This window comes from Pagrus major, chromosome 14 (assembly GCF_040436345.1).
Source record: "Pagrus major chromosome 14, Pma_NU_1.0".
In the NCBI taxonomy this organism is placed as follows: Eukaryota; Metazoa; Chordata; class Actinopteri; order Spariformes; family Sparidae; genus Pagrus; species Pagrus major.
This window is the reverse complement of record NC_133228.1, coordinates 17,949,904-17,973,504: the sequence shown is the minus strand read 5'-3', so window position 1 is coordinate 17,973,504 and position 23,601 is coordinate 17,949,904. Positions and strand designations below refer to the sequence as shown.

The 23,601-nt window shown below is 43.3% G+C and overlaps 1 protein-coding gene across 1 annotated transcript; it reads right to left on the bottom strand.

Moving 5' to 3' along the window:
- Positions 1 to 18,581: 18,581 nt before the first annotated feature.
- On the bottom strand, positions 18,582 to 23,516 carry fam3c (FAM3 metabolism regulating signaling molecule C). Its single transcript, XM_073480929.1, has 10 exons — positions 23,433 to 23,516; positions 22,971 to 23,025; positions 22,744 to 22,848; positions 22,461 to 22,487; positions 22,050 to 22,173; positions 20,895 to 20,953; positions 20,466 to 20,516; positions 20,301 to 20,385; positions 20,051 to 20,177; positions 18,582 to 19,440 (listed from the first exon to the last, which is right to left on the bottom strand). Exons 2-10 carry the CDS (start codon positions 22,996 to 22,998, stop codon positions 19,351 to 19,353), a joined length of 696 nt encoding a protein of 231 aa, XP_073337030.1. The 5' UTR covers positions 22,999 to 23,025; positions 23,433 to 23,516; the 3' UTR covers positions 18,582 to 19,350.
- Positions 23,517 to 23,601: the final 85 nt, after the last annotated feature.

The following is a 23,601-nucleotide window of genomic DNA, read 5'->3' as shown; positions in this document are numbered from 1 at the left end:
CATTTTTGTACATTTCTCAGGGAATACTGTTGGCCTTGGCGGAGGTATGCACTCTCATGAGTGCCATTCTAGCTTTTCCAGTGTAATTGAATGTGCAGCCAAGGACTTTCCTCAGCAAAAAGGTGCACATATTTTGTAATTTTCTAATGACTTTTTTCCAGGCTATAGATTCTGCCTTGATTTCTGGCAGCTTCTTCAGCTGCACTCATCGTTTTTAATGACAGAGCTGTTGTTACAGTGCGACTTGAATTAGAAGAAGAAGCACAAGCCGCGATGAAAATCAACATTATACATTAAAAATCTGTGAGGTAGAAGAAAAAGGTAATTAACAACCCTGAGATTCGCTCCATTAAAAGAGGCAGTGGCTGGTGTGTCACAGACGGGTGGGAGGAGGAAGATGGATAACGGGGGAGTGTTGGGAAAGGCAACGGAAGGAGAAGCAGACATCACCCATTACCTCATTACCATTACTCTTAGTGACTCTGGAGTTGATGAATGAAAGGGTATGAGAGCAATTTCATTACAGGGAATGGGAGCCGGGTGAGAAGGGAAGAAGATAAAAAGCATTGTATAAACAGCGAGCAAGAAGCTATTATTTTTTCAAGCTGTTTCTTCCTTTTCAATTTCTTCCCACACGTTGGTTTAATAAAACGGGGGGGGGGGGGGGGGGGGGGGGGGGGGGGGGAGTCACTATCTTGTCCTTCGTATAGCTTAATCCTCATATGATGTGACTTATTAACAGCTTGCTGTCAGTATGTTGCATATTTTATATCGTCTCTCACATTCAATCCATGTGCAGCGAAGTGCGGCTGCTCGTGTCTAGACTCAGATCAAACAGTGAGAATAAACCACCTGGAGCTTTTTCTTTCTTTTTTTTTTTTTTCCACATCTCGCACAATACAAACATTCTCCGCTTTCCACTCGGCCGGGCAATTTTCCCTAAGCAAATTAGATACATCGTTTGTTCAACCAACATAATCACTGGGAACCGACTCCACCTGTTATACAATGTGTGAACTGGAGCGGTTGCAGGTGGAAAAAAAAAAAAAAATATGACGTGCAGAACTCGATGGCCCTAGCAACATGTAGAAAAGCTATAAACGCTGGCTTTCACAGGGACAGGAAGGTGAATAGTTAAGGGTTGGCTTTGAATGGCTGTGTCTTGACTTGTTGGTTTTCTGTGTTTTTTTGTGGTTATATCCTCTTGTCGTCACTTTTTACTTCCTTGTCACCTGTGTTCCCTGTGTTCTGGTTCCCTCCCGTGTTCTTGCGCTCCTCCCGGGCCTGATTTTCCCCTCACACCTGCCTCATTAGCACTGCCTGGTTCCCCCTGCGCTTGTATTTAAGCCTGTGTTGTTCCCATCTCCTGTGCTACTTCCTGGTCCTCGTGGGTTCCCTGTGTCCTGTTTCTTCCTGTGTTCCTGTGCTCCTCCCCGGCCTGATGTTCCCAATACACCTGTCTCATCAGCCTCGTTGGCACTGCCCTGTTCCCAGTGTCTCTCCACCTGCACCTCATCCCCCTCGTCAGTTGAGTTTGTATTTAAACTTGTGTTGTTCCCTCTCTTCCCCGGTCCTCATTTGTTCCCTGTGTTCCTGGTTTATATTTTATTTTGCCTGCCTTTTGTTGTCAGTTTTTGACGTCTGCCACTTCATTGTTCACTTCATTGATTTTGGGATTTCGGAGCTCATTAAAGTTGCCTTTTGTTTCCAACCTGCCTGCCTCTGTGTGTCTTCCGTTTTGGTCTTTTTGTGTAAAATTGCGACAATAAGAGGAGGTGTGTAATGTTTTGGAAAGTGTCACAGGGATAAAAGATGATCAGCAACAGAGCTGGATTAGCGAGAGGCCGCCTGAGTCTCGAGCAGACGCACACACTCGCCGCCGCTGCGACAGCAGTAGGGTTTCAAATAATGTGGGTGTTGCCTGAGTGACAGACAGAGGATCTGTGTTTAAGGCTCTTGGATGAGCCTAAGTAGCCTGATAGTACAGCCGTATCTCTTTGGAAATGGAAACACGGGTCGGAAAGAGCTGATAAACAAACACAACCTTTTGTGGTCGGACGCACTAAAGGCCATCAAGAGGACAAAATTAGAAACCACACTCTAACCATCAGTGAAGTGGGCGACGCAGCTGTTCAGCCGCTATGATTTTTCCATGCGTGCATCACCTGTTTATAGTGATTCTGGTCTTTATGGTGTCACCTTCTCTGGTATGTCGATTCAAATGAATTGCAGTAATTGGTTCCTCTAATATGTTCAGTGTGCTATGACTCACTTGTGCCGCTGTTTAATGTTTCCAGGAAATCGTCAATAATGTGTTGAGGGTTTCTTTACAGTACACGGCACAGATACAGATGTTGACCTTCACTGAAACAAATATGAACTGAAGTCATGTTGACGGGAAAGGGAAGTAAATGAAGTGTACAGGGAGAAAACAACTTGATGATCATGGGGTAGCCTTCCAAATGTATACAAAACACAGTTTTCACCATCCAATGTCTGCTAGAAATTACATTTATAGTACTAATTAACGACAGCAAATGCATTTTATAGGAAACAAAATGCTGCCCAGAATATGTTTTCCATCCACATAATGACGAAATGTTTTTATTAACATGCCTGGCAGTCAAAAGTGACTTTGAGTATGAGATATAATGTGTATTTTGTGAATAATTAACCAAAACCATCATCTTTCCTTGAAGCTCGGGTTGTTAGAAGCAATTTTGTTTTATTTGTAGAAAACCTCTTAACATCCTGTTAGCAATCAATAAATCAAATGTATCCCTTTGGTGGGCCTTTAAAAGCCATTCAGTCATTTTATGAGGAAATGATTGTGCAGTCTTCCTCAAGCTAACTCACTGCTAAAGCTATTAGCATTGTAGTTGTACAAGAATGTAAGAGAAATAAAATAGGGGTAACTGAGAACTGCTGCTATTTGCTGGCTATCCCTGGCAGTAGCTTGCTTTCGTTAGCTAATTAGCTCAGTTAGCCATGGAGCTCGTGGCCCTATTAGCTGAGTGGTGTCAGCCTGGACCGCTCAGCTTTACCAGGCCCAGGGACACCAGACTCGGACCGGGCACATCCTCCGAGACCGACAGAGGTCAGTTTGAAGACAGCGGATACAGTATGGAGGCGATTTACAACAGCATCATGCCGCTTCATAAATCATCACGTATATTTATATATATATATATATATATATTTACAAACACAACCATAGTGTATATATAGAGATCTACACCTGGTGTTCAGCTTGGTATTTATTTAAAATATCCCAGTAAAAGACAGATTATAAATGTAGCCCTGACTTAGTCCTTAGACCTAGTCCAGAAGTGACCTCCTGCCTTTTTGTTTTAATAGCTACAGTATCTACATTCAGTTTGTACGTGACTGCTTGCAGTCGTTAGAGCATATAAAAGCTGTCTGGAAGAATATTGTTAACGTGACCACGAAGTCTGCTTCATTCATTATGCAACAGTGTGTCTACAGTCCAGACAACCCTCTCCTCTACTTTCCCTGATTGAGCACTATCACTCTGCGAGCTGCGATGCCTTCGCTGAGTAATGCACAGCGCTTCGGGGGCATCAGCGCACTTGACACTCCATTTACTATCTTGTTTTGCATTATCAGTATTAAGTGGCTTAAATGATCTGAACATTCGTTTTGACCGGCTTAGTCATAGTCATAAAGAAACGCAGGTGGGAGATTCACGTCACGAAAACCTGCAGGGAGAGCTGGGTTTTGTGATGTGTTTTTGCCTGTCCTGTGTGCAGTGGTGGAGAAAGTATTCATGATCCTTGAGTAAAAGTACCAACATGACATTGTACAAATACTCCATTGCAAGTAAAAGTACTGCATTGAAATGTTACTTCAGTAAACTTATATCAGTATCAAAAAAAAAAGTACTCAATGCAGAAAAATCTTCCTTTTTAGTGTATTTAATGATATACATGTACTATTATATAGTATTATTATGTTATATTTTATTCTTATATTATTACTCATGCATTAATGTTTAAGCATCATTTCAGCTACTGTTAGCTAGTTAGCAGAATTAGCAGTGCAGCTAGCAGTCCAGACAGTGGCTTCGGAGCACCAGGGGAGTGTTGGTGTTTACACCGCTAGCACGGGGAGCTTTGGACCAGGATGGGCTGGGGCTAGCTGGTTAGCATGCTAACTTCAGTATCTCTTCAACATAATATATAGACGTAACAACAAAACTGTTACTCTTTCACAATCTGTAGATACTTTAAGTTTAATTTTCAGTGTTTTTAACTACAGTTCATAGATATTGCACCTTTAAACACTGAATCTGTTTTCAAAAAAGTTGTTTATTCACACAAGTTTTATATATTGTTGGGTTTATTTCACAATGCATCATCTTTTAAAGGTAATTCATATGTTTCGCGTATAAAATCGTAAGTTGGACAGTAACTACAGCTGTCAGAAACTGGAAACACTCAAGCAAAACACAGATAGCTCAAGTCTGTACAGTACTTTGTAAATGCACTTAGTCTTATTCCTCCACTGTATACGTGCAGCATGTGAGAGGATTATTGTTCGGACCAAATCAATGACTCTGACAGGGCTTATATATATCGTATTTGGCATAACGAGCATCAGGATGATTACATGTTTACTCACAGAGCCATAACTATGCCAGCTGCTATTGAACAGCAAATCACAGTATATTTTTTTTTCTGGCAAGCCAGCGCCGCCTTTTCCCATAAATGCAGCCACCTCATAAATTTCACTGCATCAATTTGCATCTTTCATGCCCTTCGCTTCACAACACATACTTAAGCACAGCATACCATAAAAACCTGAAGCAGAACCATAAACAGCGCTACTCTGAGCTGCTTGAATGTCATTCCAACGAGTTCATGTCATCATACACCCAGAGTGTGTTCGGAGCCAAGAAATGGATTTAACCCAAAATTACATCGAATGAAAGTGAAAGATGCTTCCCAGACGTCTTTTAAATCGCTTATTCTGTCCAGCCAACGGTCCAAAACCCAAAGACTCTTCATTTATTATCATAAATATCAAAGAAAAGCAGCGAATCCTCCCGTTTAAGAAGCTTGACCCAGCTAATGTTTGTCATTTTTGCTTGAAAAATGACAGAATTGATTAACTGATGATTATAAATGGTCTTTCAATCAGCTGATCAATTGGTCGCTGCATTTATAGTCTAGACTACTCTGCAGTGCCTGACCCAAGATGAGCCCAGCTGGAACAAAAACATACAAAACAGCACAAAACACAAATGATTATGCTACAAAATGTTCAGTTATTAGTAAATTAAATGAGCATTATTGCAGCCTAGTTAATATCAATGTAAGTTTTCTATACGATACATTTCCTTAACCTTTTTTTATGTTTGCTTTCTTTGCATAAACTATAGAAAGAATGTGTTGAAAGCATATTTTTGTCAGAGTTACAGTACCAACCCGCCTCATAAAAGGCCTTCGGGTGTTAACTATGATGGCGGAAAGATGAAAACACTCGCCTGCGAGCATGTCGTATACGGCTATTGTTTAACTTTGAACCAGTTTCTGCACCGGCGGCCTTGCATGCGACCTCAGAAACATAATCATGTAGAATGTGAAAATACATGTGTGCATACAGGGGAGCCCCCAGACAAGGGTGGGGTCCTCCACCTCGGGCCGGCCGGCCTGCCTTGTGGTTTGGCCGTGGGCGATGTGTTAGATGATGTCCATATGTGGAGGAAGAGGTATTCTGCCTGGATATATAGTCCATTTGCGGGTTCGCAGAAACATTATCGGTGTATGTTTATTTAATTCATACGTATTATTTATTAGGTGCTCTATTATAGGTCACGTTGTTAGTTTGAACTACCACAGAAAATACAAACTTATACAAGAAAGTGCTAAACCTCCAGTAACCTGCCCCCGTTTTTCTTTTACAGCCCAGAAAAAATACAATAAAAGTAATTTCACACTGATATTTTTCTACCCGGTACAATAACGTGCAGCTTTCTGTTACGGCCACGGGAAATCACTTTAGCTGTCGGCTCGTAAAATGGTGAAATCTCCCATTTTTCCATTCTGCTTCCTCTACATTTAACATTATAGAGGCGGCATAATTCACACGATATATGAGAATCAGAGCCTCGAGGGAGCGTGATTCATAATGATGAGTATGCCTCAAGGATTTCCTCTTATTGTACCAACCTCTGAGTGACACGGAGGCTGTTTTTGTCCTCCGGAGCCTTCCTATACTTCATCTGGGTGGAGGCACGAGGATCCGATTACCATAAAAGGTGTTAAAAGTAACAGCATGTGGCTATTTGAGAAGTTTCTCCTCCTGCCTCAAGTGTTGAAAGATGCACTGCGATAAATGCACATACCATAACGTAATATGTTATAATGGTACGGTATAATGTGCGTGCTATACATATATTTAATGTAGTGTTTCTTCCATGGTGGTTTCATTTGGTGAAAACCAATTTTCTAGCAGACGGAGAAGTTAAACGGCTTCCATAAAAGAGCTGTTTTGACTGGAGAGACCTCAGAGCTGAGCAAACAAAGTCCTCTAATGGCGGCCATGTTGCTTTACCATTTGTGCGTGCGTGCTTTGAGACCCCGCCAAGCCAACTGTATACGCTGTAGGTGACGGTATTTCACAGCTTCCCCCCCCCCACCCCGCTTGTACAAACGCAGGACTGTCCGCTGTGTGTTTTCGCTTCTATAAAAAGGATGCAGGTGTGTAGGTTTAACCTGCACCTACGCCTCACGGTATGCCCCGACACACACACACACACACAAACACACATATGTATAGATCCTGTGACAGCTGCCTCGCACTCCCAGGTGCCTGAGGCCTCACACCTACCTGTGTACACGCATGCAAAAATAAGCTCACACACAGCACTTCTTCGAGGCTTTTGTTTTGGAAAGATGCATTTACATGACACGGCTCACGGGCTGGAAGTCAAATAAGTTGCATCGTAGTATGAAAAGAGGACAAGCTGCACAGTCGACCACAGTACATGGAAGTAAAAGTACCTCACGCAGTAAACATTATGTGTCTCTGTGCATGTACGCTCCAGCTGAAGCTTCACCAACAAGCACTTTTTATAAAAACAGTGTTAGTCAGCGCGGCTGACTTCCCCGTGAGTCACTTCTCTGATGTTTATGTTTCGTATTGGAGGTCGCTGAACCCGCGAGAGGGGTGTTGCAATCTCTCTCCTCAGGTGACCAATGAGAGCCCAGAAATACCTGCTGATTGGAGGGCATGGGAGGGGCAGCGACGCCTGCTCTGGCAAAACATCTTGTTATTGTGTGTGTGTGTGTGTGTGTGACACAATGTGTGTCAGAAGGCGGGGGTGGTAGCTAACAGGATTGATAAGGTAATGGAGAAAAACACAGTCTGAAGGTGATTGGACAGCTGACTGGGGGCGTTGTCATCGCAAACTGGTTCCAAATGTTTTGTGGCATGAGGTGTGTGTCTGCGCGTGTGTTTGGGTTTCACTGTCTGTCCCGATCGCCCTGCGCGCGAGCCGTGTGTGTTGCATTTCAGAACCCAACACAATCCCTCTCAGATCATTTTTCATAACATCTCTGATCTCTAACCCGTTGCGGCGAACGGCCTCCCCCCCCCGTGTCACACGAGCCCGGCGAGGAAACGCGACACCGTTTGGCCCCAAAGCTGTCCAAATATGGCCCGCGGCCCGCTCGCCCACGCCTCCGGAGGGCCAGCACAAGAAATCGTTCATCATGTTCCTAATTCAATCGGCGGCAATTTCATTACTAGAGGCACAACAGAGACAGATAACGACGGCTCTCATTTTCTCCGCTCCGTCTTTTTCAAACCATTCAAGTGTTTTTCAGTGGCAAATGTAATTAGCGGCAGCACATCTTGTGCAAAATGCTAATGGCAGCCAAGGACAAAACCCCCTCTGTCTATATTGGCTGGGCACGGGGAACGTTTTGTGAGCCACAGAATCAACTCATTTAAGCTCTATTTGCCTTTTATTATGTGACCTCAATATCAAGCCTATCATTCTCTCAGCCATTGTTTGAAATCCCCCTCACTGCTGTTTCTCTCGCTCTCCCCCTCCTCCAGTAATCTGCGTCAGTTTGCCGATAATTATAGCTTGCTGGAAGAGATGCGGCTGGCTGCGAGCGGGGCCTCTCGGGTAGGAAAAACAGCAGGAGCAACGAGGAGACTTTCATTTTTCTTGCGTCCTTTTGGGAGACAGGACTGTGTGGGTGACTTTGGGGTATGAGCAACATCACTGCTGCTCTTCTACGCCCTTTGTGCGTGTTAACTTCCTGCTGAAAAGTGAGCTGCAGGGGTGGACGCTCGCTGCTGTCATGATTTTATCCCCCTTCTCCCTCGATCGTGCATTCGTATACTCAGACCCAGTAGAGCTAACTGAGCTGAGAGCTGGCAGAAGGAGTAGTTTACAGCTAACAGAGCTAACGAAGCCAACAGAGCTAACAGCTGACAAAGTTAAGAGAGCTAATTCAGCTAAAAGCCAAATTAACTCAGCTATCAGAGCTAACAGCGAACAGGGCTAATAGAGCTTACAGCTAATGGAGCTAATAGAGCTAACAGAGCGAACAGCTGACAGACCTAACAGAGCTAACTGACCTGACTATGCTAAAAGCTAACCGAATCAAAAGTTTATAGTGAACAGAGCTAACAGCTAACAACTAACAAAGTTAATAGAGCTAACTGAGCTAAAAGCCAACAGAACTCGTAGATTACAGCTAACAAAGCTAACAGAACTAATAGAGCTAATAAAGCTAACAGAGCTAATAAAGCTAACTGAGCTGAAAGTTTACAGATCTAATAGTTTACAGCTAACGGAGCTAATAGCACTAACAGAGATAAGAGCTACCAGACCTAGCAGAGCTAACTGACCTAACTGAGCTAAAAGCTAACAGAACTAATAGAGTTAACAGCTAATGGAGCTAGACACACAGCAGGACTGAAAGTGTTATTAGCCAAGTGATAATTACGGCTCACTGGAGGAGATTTGGCTGGCGAGGCCTCTCGGGTAGGAAAAAAACAGCAGGACAAGCGAGGAGACTTCCATTTTTCTCGTGTCCCTCGGGAGACGGGACTGTGTGGGTGCTACTTCTATACCAATTTTGGGGTGTTAACTTCCTGCCAAAAAGTGAGCTGCAGGGGTGGAGGCCTGCTGCTGTCACAATGTTATCCCCCTTTCTCCCTCAATCATGGATTCATACACTCAGACACATAAGTGCTGTGAGCGGAACAGCGGTATTGGTTTCCAGCACGTCTTGAGTGTGTGTGTGTGTCTGTGTGTGTGTGCGCGCAGTCTTAATACTGAGTGAAAGTGTGCAGCACATACATGCATGTGTGCAGTCAGTCTCTAAGGGTCTCGGTGGTCTGATCCTGTTACACTAATGGCTGCAGCCTTGCCATCCTTTAATGGCATACGGAGCTCACCAGGGACGGATGGATGACACAGGAAAAGACACGCGCCAACACACACCGAGGCATGTCGAATGCATGCGCGCAGTGTTTACGCACATGGATTGCATGAAGAAACAAAGGAACGCACATCTCCATTACTGGGGACTGTTACTTAGAGGGGGCATTTAATCACAGAGATAACATGTCTTTCACCCAACAAGGTCTGACAGTTTAAAATCCCACACAGCCTTTCATCCTCTTCATATCTCCCTCGTAGAAGAAGACCACTTTATCAATTGAAGACGCTTCAGTATATATATATATATATATATATATATATATATATATACAAATATATATATATATATTTTCAAATATATTTCAACTAATAGATTTTTAAACACATATCAGTCTCATTAATTACATTTTCATTTTCAATTACAGTTGAAAGCATGTGTTTCTATGGTGGCCCTGAGGGTCAAAAGACGACAACATTTCAGAAAACACGACATTTCACAAAATACATTCATTAAATTCTGAAAATATTGTTGTGTTTTGACCCTCGGGGCCACCATACTTTTTAACCTTCATCTATAAAATCCTCTGGTCGTGAGCAGAAGATGCAGATGATACGCAGCGCGCTCCTCATATAGGAGCGTCTGTTTCCGAATGTTTGGCACAGTGTGCTTCTTCTGCTGCAGTTTTTGCACACTTCCCCCTATATTCCTATTTATATCTTTCCGACTCCTGTGCCTCGGAGGAAGAGAAGTACATTGTTGTTGTTGTTTATTTGCACGAGAGGAAACGCTCACATACAGCACTCCTCTGTCATGAGGGAGCGGCTGTAAGCCTTGAGGTTAAGGGGGATTATGGCTGAAAAAATACTGGCTGGTGTCCCAGTAAAGGCTGGGAAGAAGCGGGGGGGGAGAAAGTGTAACGCTGTGCTGTCCTTTAGTAAACGATGCGAAGATCCACTTGAATATGATACTTACTGCTTGATCGGTTGAGGCGCAGGCGAGCTCGCAAACAACTTTTATCTCTGGGATTGGCTGCCAGACCCTGTCCAAATAATTGTTGACCCGTGACCTGTGTTGTTGGTCACAAGGAGCTCCTCCCTTGGTGATAGAGAAACCATCGGCTTGTGTTTTGCCAATGTTGACATAGTTAACCGTTTTACCAGAGACCCTGCAGAGAGGGGAACGGCTCCACTATGTTCATAAAACACAGCTTAGACAGAAGAGGGGGATAGTAAATGTGGGGATTCGGTTGCGGTTTTGTGCGCGTCGCCGTTTCTCGATATATTCTGCAGGGCACATACAGAAGTTTAGAGTACACAGATACGTGTACGTACGGTCTATAGGAGTCGCTCCAGCCTCGTACCGCGTCCACGTCTTCGTGTACCGAGGGAGTCGAGTTTATCGGGTGTCAGCGAGCCAGAGCTGCATCGTTACAGGCCATTAAAAAAGCCAGGCTCAGCTTCCTCAGCAGGGGCTCCTTCTTACCACCCTCAGATCCTGGCTCGTAACGTCGCAGCAGACTTCACAGGAACAACTCAGAGACAGAAAACAACAGAAAAACAACAGAGTACGACATGATGCATCACCTAGAAACTACATATACACACTACTTATTTGTTTTCCCAGTCAAGTCAAGCGATTGTTGCCTGACTTATGTTCAAAGGGAAGTGTTGAGTACTCGTATTGCACGCTAGTAGGTAGTGGAGGCCTATTTATTTACTTTGCAGTAAATAAATAGTACCTAAAACTCGGGCCATGGCCCCCCTTGGCCCTCCCTTGGGGTCGCCACTGCCAAAGAGGTGAAAATGACAACAAGTACGACTGATCTAGTGGTTTTGAGTTGGAAGTTGTTGGACAGGAATCAATCACAGTAGGTTATGGGACAGGCAGTTCTTCAGTCATTAGATTATTATGTACACAGTCACTGTACCTTTGCCTTTTTTTTTTTCTGTTTCCTGAATTGATCTTTGCTCCGGATCGAATGTTTCACGGTCGCGATTCATCTCCCAGTTGGTCGTCTCGGTTCCAGGCTGTGGATTTGTGTTCGTTTGTTTGTTTTATTCTGTTTATTGGGCTGAAATCGCACGTCAGAAAAAACGTTTTATCTGATTCTGAGAACGCACAGCATCGTTTTTCAAGCACTGCTAACAAAAAAAAAAAATTCAGTAGAAACCTCCACATCCGCATGTGCTATATTCATATTGTGGTCACAGCTCTGTGCAGCCAAGGCGCATAAATAGTATCCAGCTGTTTAGAAAGATAATATTCACATCTTTGACATGTGATTCTACACAATACAGTTATAATGCCACAAATGATCCTCTGAAGCAGAGTAAAAGTTCGTAAAAGACTAGATTGCACTTAAAAAAGTACCAATTTGAGGGACTTCGCTGTTATTACGTACCGGGTAAGTACTGCTCCACTGGTCCAGTTGGACGTGTGTCAAAAAAAGGCAGCGATCTGATCCACCTCAACTTTGTGACCCTCTGGTCGAGGTAGAAGAAAGTCAGGGTGACGACGATGAATGAGAGCTTTGTTTTACAGACAAGACCAGAGGGGCCGTGTGTGTGTGTGTGAGTGAGCCATGTTAGCCATTAGCGAGGGTGAAAAGGTCAGTGCTGTTTCACGTGTCACAGTGTAAAAACTTGATTAAGATTTCAGATTTCGCTGAAAAAGCGTCTCGGTGGGATTATGCAGAAGAAAAACAACACGCCCACTTTGTCAGAACGATAACAAAGACATTGACCGTGAGGAAAACTTCCTGCAAAATAGTTTTCTGTCTCGATTATTTGCGCAAATCGATCCGTCCGAGTCTGGTCTGCCTGATTGTGCGTCCATTCAGAAATATACAGATTTTTGTGAAAAGATCCACGTGATCAGCTATCGATCCGGTCGAGCGTCTGGCGGCCTTGCGTGGTGTTTTTGTGTCTGTGCTGAGGTCAGCATGAAGTTCCCACAGACCCACAGAGTGTAAACACAGCTGTCTGGATCAGTGTGTGTGTGTGTGTGTGTGTGTGTGTGCGCTGGAGAGGCAATTATAGGATTGGAGCATGGGCGGAAAGCAAGGGCAGTGAGGTCATAGCTGAGACTGAGGGGGAAGGGGTTGCAGCACCCCTGCAGAGCTGCTTGGACGCCGTGACGCTGCTCCCCGTGACGCACGCCGCCGGATCAATACCCGCTGTCTTTCTCTATTCTTGTTATCATTCACTCTTTCGGTAATGCTTCACAGTAAAGTCCTTGTTCTTGCTTTAGATTCGGTTACTATAAAAGGCTCAAAAGTTAATTGTTACTAAGTGTATTACACAAGATTGAATAGCCCTAATTAGGCATTGTTTTCAGTTTAGATGCGGTGGTGGCAAAAAGCAGTTTTCTGTTACTGAGTGTCATAGTAGAGTATTTATTTATTTATCTTAATGAAGCAAAAGAGGTTCGCTAAAATCAATAAATGCATTTGTCATGATATTATAAACAATAAAAAAACCTCATAAGGTTTTTATTCACATTCTCAAGCCTCTATAAACTGTTAACAAGTGCTTATAAATATATTATAATTAATTATAAGCCTGTCAATGATGCTTTTATTAACACTTACTCTTATTAACACATAATAACATTAATTAGCATCTTACAAGGATCAGTAAGGGTCTTATATGTGTAAGCTAACGCTTATTACAAGCCCCTTAATATAAAACGTCACCGTACTAAATCTAAATCATACTTTACTGTTTAGCATTACTGGTTAGCATCTGTTGCTGCCCTGTTAGCTTAGCTACGACCCTAGCCTAGCCTACTAGCTTAACCTCTAGTCTCGCAAAGCTAACGCACCCTTGCTAACTGTGTTACGTTGGTTTGTGCTAGCTGTTAAGCCTTGGCAAACATTATTAGCACTCTCTTAAGCCACATGCTTGATAGCAGGCTTGTCAGTGTTAGCATTAGCATAGCCCCGTCAGCTAGTTAGCCTGTGTGCCTCCTGTACCCCCATCGACAGGGTAAACAACACGTGCTAATAGGCTAATAGAAGGCATTACTGTACCTGTGACATTAAATTAGCATCACCAGATAATGTTTACCGTCTACCATGGGCTTTTGACATGGAGACTATTTGTTATTTGTGATATTGGGCTATATTCATAATGGTGCATTCACGTGATGCCTAAATAATTGGAAAAATTAGTACCCGACTATAAAAAATTCCACCATCTGAAGAGAAAATGTTGCTGACTTTAATGTCATACGTGGAAATATGGTGGACAACAGCAAATGTTTGGTTGATGCTTAGAAATGTATTTTTAATTAACATATTGTATATTATTTTAATATATACCGGCAATATAGACAACATAGTGTGACCAAGATTACCTAGAAAGGTTATTTATTAGCATTTACCCTGATAACAAGTCAGGTAAAGCAATATTTTAGTGTTTTTAGGCCATGTGCTCCTGCAGCAACAAGCCTGGGACTTATTTGTTGCATCCATGTTTTCACATTACAAATGAAAAGCTCATGTACACACCGAACTCGGGAAATGGGACCATCTGAGGGGTAAGACTGACTTAAACTGAGCCTGGGGGGGTTTGAGGAACCTGAAAGAAACGGTTGTGGAAAAAAAAGCTTGAGGGAGTCGCTCGGGGGTTAATGTGCGGAGCTGGGCGTAAACAAGAGGGCTGGGCTCTGTTTGGGGTTCAGTTTCAGATAAGGGACAGATTAGGGGAGCGGTCACAGCCTGCAGACAATACAGGAACTCACAAATAACTGTTTGTGTTGGGAAAGAAGTAGCACTGTTCCAGGAACCTCATACAACGTATTATTATCAACATGGCTATCAGAGGCAACCTGTAGATGATGATAACATGTCTTTAGAGTAAGAAGTGTGGGACTTATGGGAGAGAAAGTATTCTTCTGATAAAGTCTTTTAAGTCGATTTTTGCCACAGGCTGAAGCTGAATCAGGACTGTTGTTCAGGATTGACGACCGCAGATTTCACAATGTTTGTTTCACAACTGTCAACTTTCACAAGAACAGAAATCTCACATTGTAAAAGTCTCTTTGGGGACTCGAGCAGAAGGAAAAACATCAACGTCAGCGGCCTTGGGAAACAACACAACTTACTGTAATGGAGAGAGAACTGAAGGAGAACTTCAGTGATTTAGTATCGAGCCTTTGTTAAAGTTCGGGGAATAAAAAAAGTTTATAAAAAGAGATTAAATAAAGAACTGAGGCCGAGATATAATAACTTTGGAGACATTCTATGTTCCCGGATCCTACAATACCCAAAATGCAACTCAAAAGCATCACACTTCCTGTTATAGATAACCCTGCTGACACCACTATAGTTGTTTACATGTCAAGTGTAGAGCAGATTGTCCCTCAAACGTAAGGATTGATGGTTTGATACCAGGTCTTCCTCTCCACATGTTGAAGTGCTGTCGAGCAAGACGCCGCACCCCAAATTTCTCCTGATATTTGCAACTGTTAGGAGTACTTAGCATGACAAGCTAGCTGATTTCCATGTGTAAAAGCAGTGGATATCACCTTTAAAGTCTGTGCAGCGACATAAGAAGCTGCAGGATCTCCTCCTCACTCAGTGAGTGGAGTGGAGGGAGCTGCATTGTGCTCAGTGCTGCCACCGCTGGCCAGAAACTGCATTGCAAAAACACTCATGTAGAAGCAGAGACTTCTGCCTCCGGCCTTCAGTGGGCATTTTTACACTTATTGGCTGATGTTGCCGAGTTTGAAGTGTTTTTATTTGTCTCTGCACCCAGAGATTCACGTGATTCGGTGTCTTTTTGAGTAAGGTTTATGAGGATATGTGCAAAGACAAGAGAGTTAAAGGGATTGAGGGATTTTTGATCAGCTGACTCACAGGGTGAAACGTGGGGGAAGGCAGGTGTTCGGACTTTGTTGGTGCGTGTGCGTTTCTGTCTGTGGTCAGCAGTCAGAGGGTAACAGCGCCTGCTTTACAGTCACCGTGACAGAACCGGTTTGCTGCGCTGTGTAATTAAGACCATGAGTGTGTTTGAGTCACAGAAGCGGAGACACGGCGTTAACAGAGAAAAGCATTTTCATCATGAGATTCACGGTGAGCAGAGGAGAGGAGTTGTTTCGGAGCTTATTTTGCAGCAAACACAAGAAGCATTATAGTGGCTTGGTCACGGGGTTACACAGGTCAGGGGTCAGAGGTCACGGCGAGGCAGCAGGGAATTGGAAAGTTGAGCTCTTCAGCAGTTCTTTGAGAGGCAGGCACCTTTGTTTAGTGGGCAGATTTATTTTTGGAAGCAGGAAAAGGGAGAAAGAAGAAGAAAAATACCCCCATCTCTTGTTTCGTGAGAGCACGTTATCCTCACAGTCCTCCTGTGTTTATACAGCTTCGCCCTCGGGCTCCCACGGGATGTCTCATCATTAGAAGTTTATGCGATGGGAGACATTCTACGGTCATACATAATACATCATATAGCGTGCCTTTATATAAGACGAGCTGGAGACGAGCTTCACTCCCACAGCTCATCCCTCAGCGCAGGAACACGGGAGCTCAGAGGAGGTTCAGCCTACACGAACGCTGATAAACATACGCGTTTGAAGGCATCGCAAGCGCATACCTCTCCGACCGCACGCATACAATAACATATTGATATGCAACGCCCGCGAGAATCTATAATGTGAGGCGCAAGCGACATATACAGCGGGAACAGCTGCCAAACGCACACGGGGGGTTGAAATGTCAAAGGGATGTCGTGCATGGAGCTCAGAGGAGCTCAGAGGGAGAGCACCACGGTGTTTTCTCATTTACTGGGAATAAGGAAGGGCTCTGTTGTTGAGGGGAACTCAAAAGGTCACCGGTGGCGGAGGGACAGACCTGGACGCGACACACAGGCTCACAGTGTTTGTGCACAAGTGAGCAGAAATGCACAAACGATAGTGAAAGTGCAGGTCCGAGCTGTTGGATTGCAGCGCTGCAGGTAAATATAGACTGAGGCATCGCAATGTCAACATGTTTCAGCAGGAGGAAGAAAAGTCCCATGATATTGTGCGAGGTGGAGCGTGTCTTGTTATTTTGCAGCCGAACACCAGTGATAAACAATCAGATGTCCAAACTGTATATACACAAACAACAGAAGCACATGTTCAGGAGGCATATGGAGGCCTGAAGCTGCCAAAATAAAATAAATAAAGTAATGCATGACTCATGTGTTGGGCGGTTGGCTCAGTGAGCCGTGTAGCTAGCAGCCTGGACTGGGAGTATTGGTGTTTGCACTGCTAGCACCAGAGCTTTGGACCAGAATGGACTGAGGCTAGCTGGTTAGCATGCACCTTTAACGAGTTTGTGGAAATAAAGTGCTCAGGGAGAAGAATACAAGAGATAAATATTTAAATTAGAGCTGTCACGATATCAGATTTACACTTTACACGATTATTGTGGCCAAACGAATTCACGATAACGATATTATCACCGATATCTATAGAAATTTCCTGTGTTTTGTTGCTTTTTTGGCAAATAAATCAGCCTTAAAATACAAGTGTAGGGAGGTGGAGAGAGTCTGTAACCATAACTGTACAACAATTCTTCCTTTTTGTTTTGTTGTTTCCTTTTGTAGAGCGCCTGAGTGTCTAGAAAAGCGCTACATAACCCTAATGTATTATTATTATGTGTACAAAGTGTACAAAAAGAACAATTACAATACCGACTACTCAATTACTTGTGAAGAGACAACCATAAACAAAAGATGCACGTGGACGAACGCGTTCAGACGGCATTATCACGTGTGTTATGATCACGATATCAGGATTTAATCACGATTATTGTGAATATTATGATTTTGCGACACCTCTAATGTAATTACGTAAATACATTTAGTTGAATTATTCCAAAGATAAATAAATGGTTGATTAAAGCAGAAATATCTATTAATGTCCCATCTTATTAGTTTATGCCTACAAATATTTCTTTAATTCATTTATTGAGCCATTTTCTTTCGTTATTTATTTATATATTTCTGATTTTGGCAGTCTCAGTCCTCCATAATTAAGTAAACAAACCGAGCCTTTAAATCTCTCGTTCACTCACGCAGCCTGTATCTTTGATCGCTTTTCTCATGTCTGCCACGTTAATTATGCAATAAGCAGATTTCAAACGCTCGTTTAAATTTGCCCTAATTCATCTCCAAAATAGGCCACACTCATTCTGATTATATACTCAAAACATGATGTAAATACTGCTAATAAAACCTCTGACAGAGCGCACGCAGGTGATCACGTTGATGTGAACGGACTTTGATGAGACGGACACAAACCACTGATGTTTATTTAATCTACTGTATTACTGAGGGAACGGCTGCCAACACAACAAATACTGTACATACTGTACCGCAGACTGGACGAGCACAGGCTGCGATAAATGAGACAATGCTGCCCTCTGCCTGTCAACTCAAAGACAGCTTATTATAGTGCATTCAAATGAGGATAAATGAATCATTGAGATTTTCTTTTGAAGCATATTGTCACTGACCTGACGTGTAAAAAGTTAAAAGTTAGGCAAAATATTGGTAATTATAATGTAATACCTCTATACTGCTGCGTTGCCTTCAATTTCTCCCAAAGGGGGATCAATAAATGAACATCTATCTATCTAGAGGACACAAATAAAAGGTGCGACAACAACACAAGTACGCGCTGTATTCACTCTCTGCACCACAACACAATAAAGAAAGTAGTAGTAGTAGTTCTGTGTTGCTAGATGTGGACATGAAATGGCTCCATACAGCTTTTTCTGGTGTAATCCAAGACTCCTGAAGCCCTGAGAGCCCAAACTGATTTGAAAAAATGTTATTTATAACCTTTATTTAAAAAAAAGCTTCACTGGAGCTGCTACGCTAAAGCGTTAGCATGCACCAGGTCTGAATTACGCCTGGAGCTGATGTTTTTTTGTTGTTATTACATTTAAAAGTCCTCATCTACTTCAGTTTTGGGGTGAACTGTTCCTTTAACCCAAACTGTATGCAACATACTGTAGTGTGTGCATATTAGTCATTTCCTTTCCACCAGCCGTTAGATTATCTGGTTGTGAAACACAAAGATAAAGACAGTAATTATTAACACCGTCGTTCATACTGAACGTTCTGACGTAAAGAAACAATAAAGAAATAACTGCATAACACGACATATGACAAAACATGTTTAATCCACACAATGATTCTCATTCTCTCTTATTTATTTTAAGAAATTATATTATTATCACAATGTTCATTAAATCAGGACCTTTGAGATCTGGACCCTCCTCTAAACACATATTTACAAACTATTTCACAGTGAATCTGGTACATTTTGGTTATCACATCATGAAAGGAATTGTCTTCAAAACCCTGTTAATAATACATTTTTCTCAAAATAAAACTCTGGAAGGAACAAAAAAAAAAAAAAAAAAAAAATCACCAAGTCGTAAGAAAAGTAGAAAAATGAACATGAAGCGGTTAATGAGATTAAGGCAGGGAACGGATTCACGGACACTCGGCCTCCCCAAAAAAAAAAATCTGGGCTTTGACATTCGCTTCCAGCAACCGCAGTGCAATCTGCAACACCGTCGCAGGTAAATCCTTCGCCGTTACAGGTGGAGAGTGCGATCGTATGGAAATGAGTCCCTTCTAATCAGTGCGCTCTACCTACTTACTCCAACTGCGTGCCCAAATCTACATAATGGTATCAGAACAGAGTGAGAAACACGACTCCAGTTTCCATCCAGCTCCTCTCCCTTCCTGCTTACATCTTCTGGAGCGCCGTGGTTCTGGTAGGTGAATCTGAATAAAAGGCTTAGAGGTGAGAGCTGACCTTTCTCAGCCCAGAGAAGCGTAACCGCTACAGAGTCTCATTAGGACAGGAATGTCGGGAGGACGAGGTGAAGAAAAGGGGCCGACGGCGACGTCGAGAGCTCCGGTCACTCCTGTCTCTGAGGCACGCAGCCCTCCATCTCCAGCACCTCGGGCCATCCTTCGAACTTGTTGGTGTCCGCGCTGTTCTTTATGTGCTGGAGGAGGGAAAAACACAGGACACGGTAGGGTGTGGTATTCATGCGAGCTGACCGGTGAAAAGGACGGACAGGGTTGGGCTGATAAGCACACACAAAGACCGGTAACCACCAAGAGCTTGTGAATCATACAGATTACACGAGGTCACAGTCATCGCTTTACTGCCAGAAAGTAATATTTTCAGCCTGGATGGCGTTTGCGCTGCACTAGCGGAAGTGAAAAGGGCGTGTGCGTGTCCTCTCTTTCAGGAACATGACACAAAAGAAGGCTCGGCAGCACAAGGAGACAGGTCCCATTGTCAATGGTGAGTTTGAGCTCATCAAACAGGTTTGACGTCAGTGCAGCTGAACGACACTGGATTTTATCGTTATCATGGTATGCCCGGAGAGATTTGAGAAACTGATCTCTGCAACAACCTGATTTCTATCTTTTGTTTCTCATTTTTTCTATTCGAGTTCATTTATTGTTCACTCTTGTACTCAACTCGTCTTAGTTATATTGTCAGTCTACTCTTAAACTCCTTAAACGCTATATTTTGTATATTACACTAACATTAAAGCTGTTTTACTTTGTTTAAACATGTAAACGTGGGATTTTGGGTGATGTTACCTGCTCAAACGGACTCTTGGTCTTGATGCCTTTCCCTCCGACAAAGATCCAGTTATCCCTGAAGCCCAAATTACTGACAACTGAGCTGCCCAGATCAGCAATGAGCTTCCTGGCTTCATCATTGAGCCTGCAGAACAAAAAAGAGGATAGATATCATTTCCAGGGCCAATATTAGAGATAACTGAAGCAATTAACATTAATCGTGTCAATCTAAATTATAGCAGCATGTGTTGTCGGAGAAAGTCCTTACTTTGTTGAGGCGTCGTCGTACGAGGCCATCATCACCACCGTCCCGTCATCGATTTCCTTCAGGAATTTAATAAAGGGAGCCACATCTACACAAAGTTACGCGTGATTAAAACGAGGCGTGTGTTTTTAAATGTGCAAAACGGAAAAGGTTGTGAAACACACTCACCTCCTGCCCACATATCAAAATTGTCCGTCTTGATAAGTTCCCCCGATTTCCCTGCGAGGGGAAAAAGAGCCCAATTTAGACCAATTTGAGTCCAACGTCCTCTACATGTTTTTAGGTTTTATTACCATTAATTAATAAGTAACCACATGCACGACTTTTATCGCAGACAATTGGACGATCCTGGCCGTGGTGAAGCCTTCGTATCTGATACGAACGGACATGATTAACAGGTAATGGTACAAATTGTAAATCTATAACCAGAACCAAAAACAATCTGCCGTGCCAGAGGCTCGTCTCATCTTTTTAAATGGCTCTATTCATCGTTGCCCTTCTAGCGTAACACTGCTGCAGGATTATATTACAGTCAGCAGCGGCCTATTTATTGAGCACGTTGTCTGTACAGTACGGTACTTTGGCTCACAACGTTACCATTAACCAGGGCGATGTTGATTCCTCTGCCCACGTTGTTCCTCACGCTGCTCATCAGTCTGAAACAAAGCAAAAGGAGGACAATGACATCAGAGCCCACATGGAGATTTTCACATACACCACAAGACACTTCCTAATGATGTAGCCTGGGATGGCAACACTTTCATTTATGCTTGTATAAGAACTATATAAATGTTTCATATATGGCTAATAAACAGTTTAAAATGTGGCTGTAAGCAGATGTGAGTGGAGCCCTTTAACACGTCCTTATAGCTGTGTGCTTATTAAATATTTACATACTTCTTAAAAATGTCAAACAGGAGTTTAAATAAATTTAAAATCAGCAAACACACGTCTGACATGACAGCAGTTCCTGGACTTTGTGTGCTTTTGCTGTCATCTTTCCACCTTTATCAAACATTATGGACTTGTTTTAGCACCGTCAACATGTGTTCACCATATAATCACCTAAGACTGCAAATAATGACGATTGTTATCAGATAAACGGATCCAGGAACGGTTTCCTTTCTTTAACATCAGGAGAGAGGACGTTTTTCAACATTTTCCTTCATTTCTCAGGATGTAACGCACAGATCTTGGTGAAAAAAACCCCCAAAAAATCCAGATATGTTGGATTTAAATATGTTTTAATCTGATATCGGATTTGACTTGATTGAATGAAAGGGGACTGTTGGGCCTTGGCGGGGGTATACGCTCTACTGAGCTCCATTCTTGTTATCCATTATATTATTACGTTGTTTTTTCTGTCAGTGTTGTTGTCGGTGGTGGACTTGCTGTTTTGCTTTCTTTTTAAAAAAAAACATGTTTACGCTCGAGTGGCACTCAGTAGTATTTCCACCAAGGCCAAACAGTCCACTTTCACACTCACTCATAGATACCAGCTACACACACTACATACGCCTGATGTCTTTCATCAAGATCCGTGCATGATTCCCCGTGAAATCAACAAAAATGTGGGGGGAAAACGCCCAGGATCCATCCCTTTATGTTGGGGCCTGTTCTGATCTGAGACACATCCGCCATCCAGTTTTCGTGGAAATCCTTTCAGTAGTTTTGGTGTAATCTGGCTGACAAACCAACCAAAACCAAAACATAACCTCCCTGACATACGTAATAAGATGCCGCTTCACTCACAGTTTGTCCTCCAGGCAGATCCTCGGCCCCACCACGCTGGCCGCTCCACTCGCCATCTTGAAGGCAAAGTGTCCAGCCGGACATGGCTTGGACAGCCCGCACTTGTGCCGGACCGGCTTTGTTGCTGCGAACACAAAATCTCAGTTTTAAAACACCAATGAACAGGCGGCGATATATCAGGTAACAAGTGGTCCAATCACACACAGGTGGAGACGCACAACAAAAAGCAACTCTATAGATTGTCTGTCTTTTCTTGGCCAAGAGAAGACAGACTGGCTTTTTGAAAGGAGGAGTAAAGGAATCCATCTATGTCAATGTACCGTGACCTTCACCCTGATTTACTGAGACATGCATCAGTCTTTAACAAAGCAAAACCAAAAGATGAAATCATTATAGTCGCTGCATACTCACGGGCTTCGTTCACCGGCACTGATCTGGCTGAAAAACAAAAAGAAACACATGCGTGTCTGAGGACATTTTCACCTACAATGGTCACATAAAAGGCAGCTCTGTGGGAAAATCTCACACAAAACCCTGTAAACATTAAACAACAATGACCCATATTTGTTTTCTGCAGCCTCCAGGCGACACTACTACAAAACAACCCCTCACAATGAATGGATTAAAAAGGGCCTCATGTTTCCTTTACAGCTGCCTGCTCAGGGGGGGCAACATCTTAAATGGTGACACTCACATATCACACTGCTCAGTTTAAAGTCCATGTTGATCTCTAGCAGCTGGAAAGCCAGGAAAACAGCCAGGAGGAACGCAAAGATGAGCGCTGCCAACTTCAGTATGCCTGAAGAGAGAAGAGGAGGAGGCAGGTGGTCAGACAGATGAAGCTGTCAGGCGCCATTTAGCACATTTTAAACATCACATTAGCACCAAATTTGCAAGGTAGCTTAAGGGACGTGTGCTTACCGCCGGCCCGAAGCATCGTTGCGAGCATCCAGCCTCTTTTCCCCAAGCTAGCACCCTGTCGTGACAAAACAAACAAACAAACAAACAAACAAATGCTAGCAGCCAGCTCGAGATGACTTTCGGTGACGATGCGTTAGCTTGCTAATACCGGTCGACACGGCGCTAAAGCTAACACCACAGAAAGTTAGTTCAGCATTTTAACCTCACTTTAGCTTCCGCTGAATTAGCTGTCGCACTGTTATAACGCAGTTAACCTCCGTTAAATGGCTGTAAAACACTACACGGAGGCGAAGTTTTGACAAGCTAGCTAGCGTCAAGTGTGAAGACTGACGTTGACTGCTGACCGCTGTCATTTCCTCCTCTCTGCCTATCTTTGCTCGCCGACCCCAGCGGGAATTCACAGGCAGAAATGACGTGGAAGAAACTGTAAAAGGAAGATTGTTAACACTTCGCTTAACTCACCTGTTCAGTCGCCGTGGTAACCACCTGTTCTGGCTGTGGAGGACGGCGTCACAGACTGGAGACCCGTGAGATGACAGCTGAAGTAGACGGCGGAGGTGGGAGAGGGTGGGCAGGGGGGTGAAGATGCGCCACTCTGTCGGAGAAATTGAAGACGAACAAGTGGGGTGAT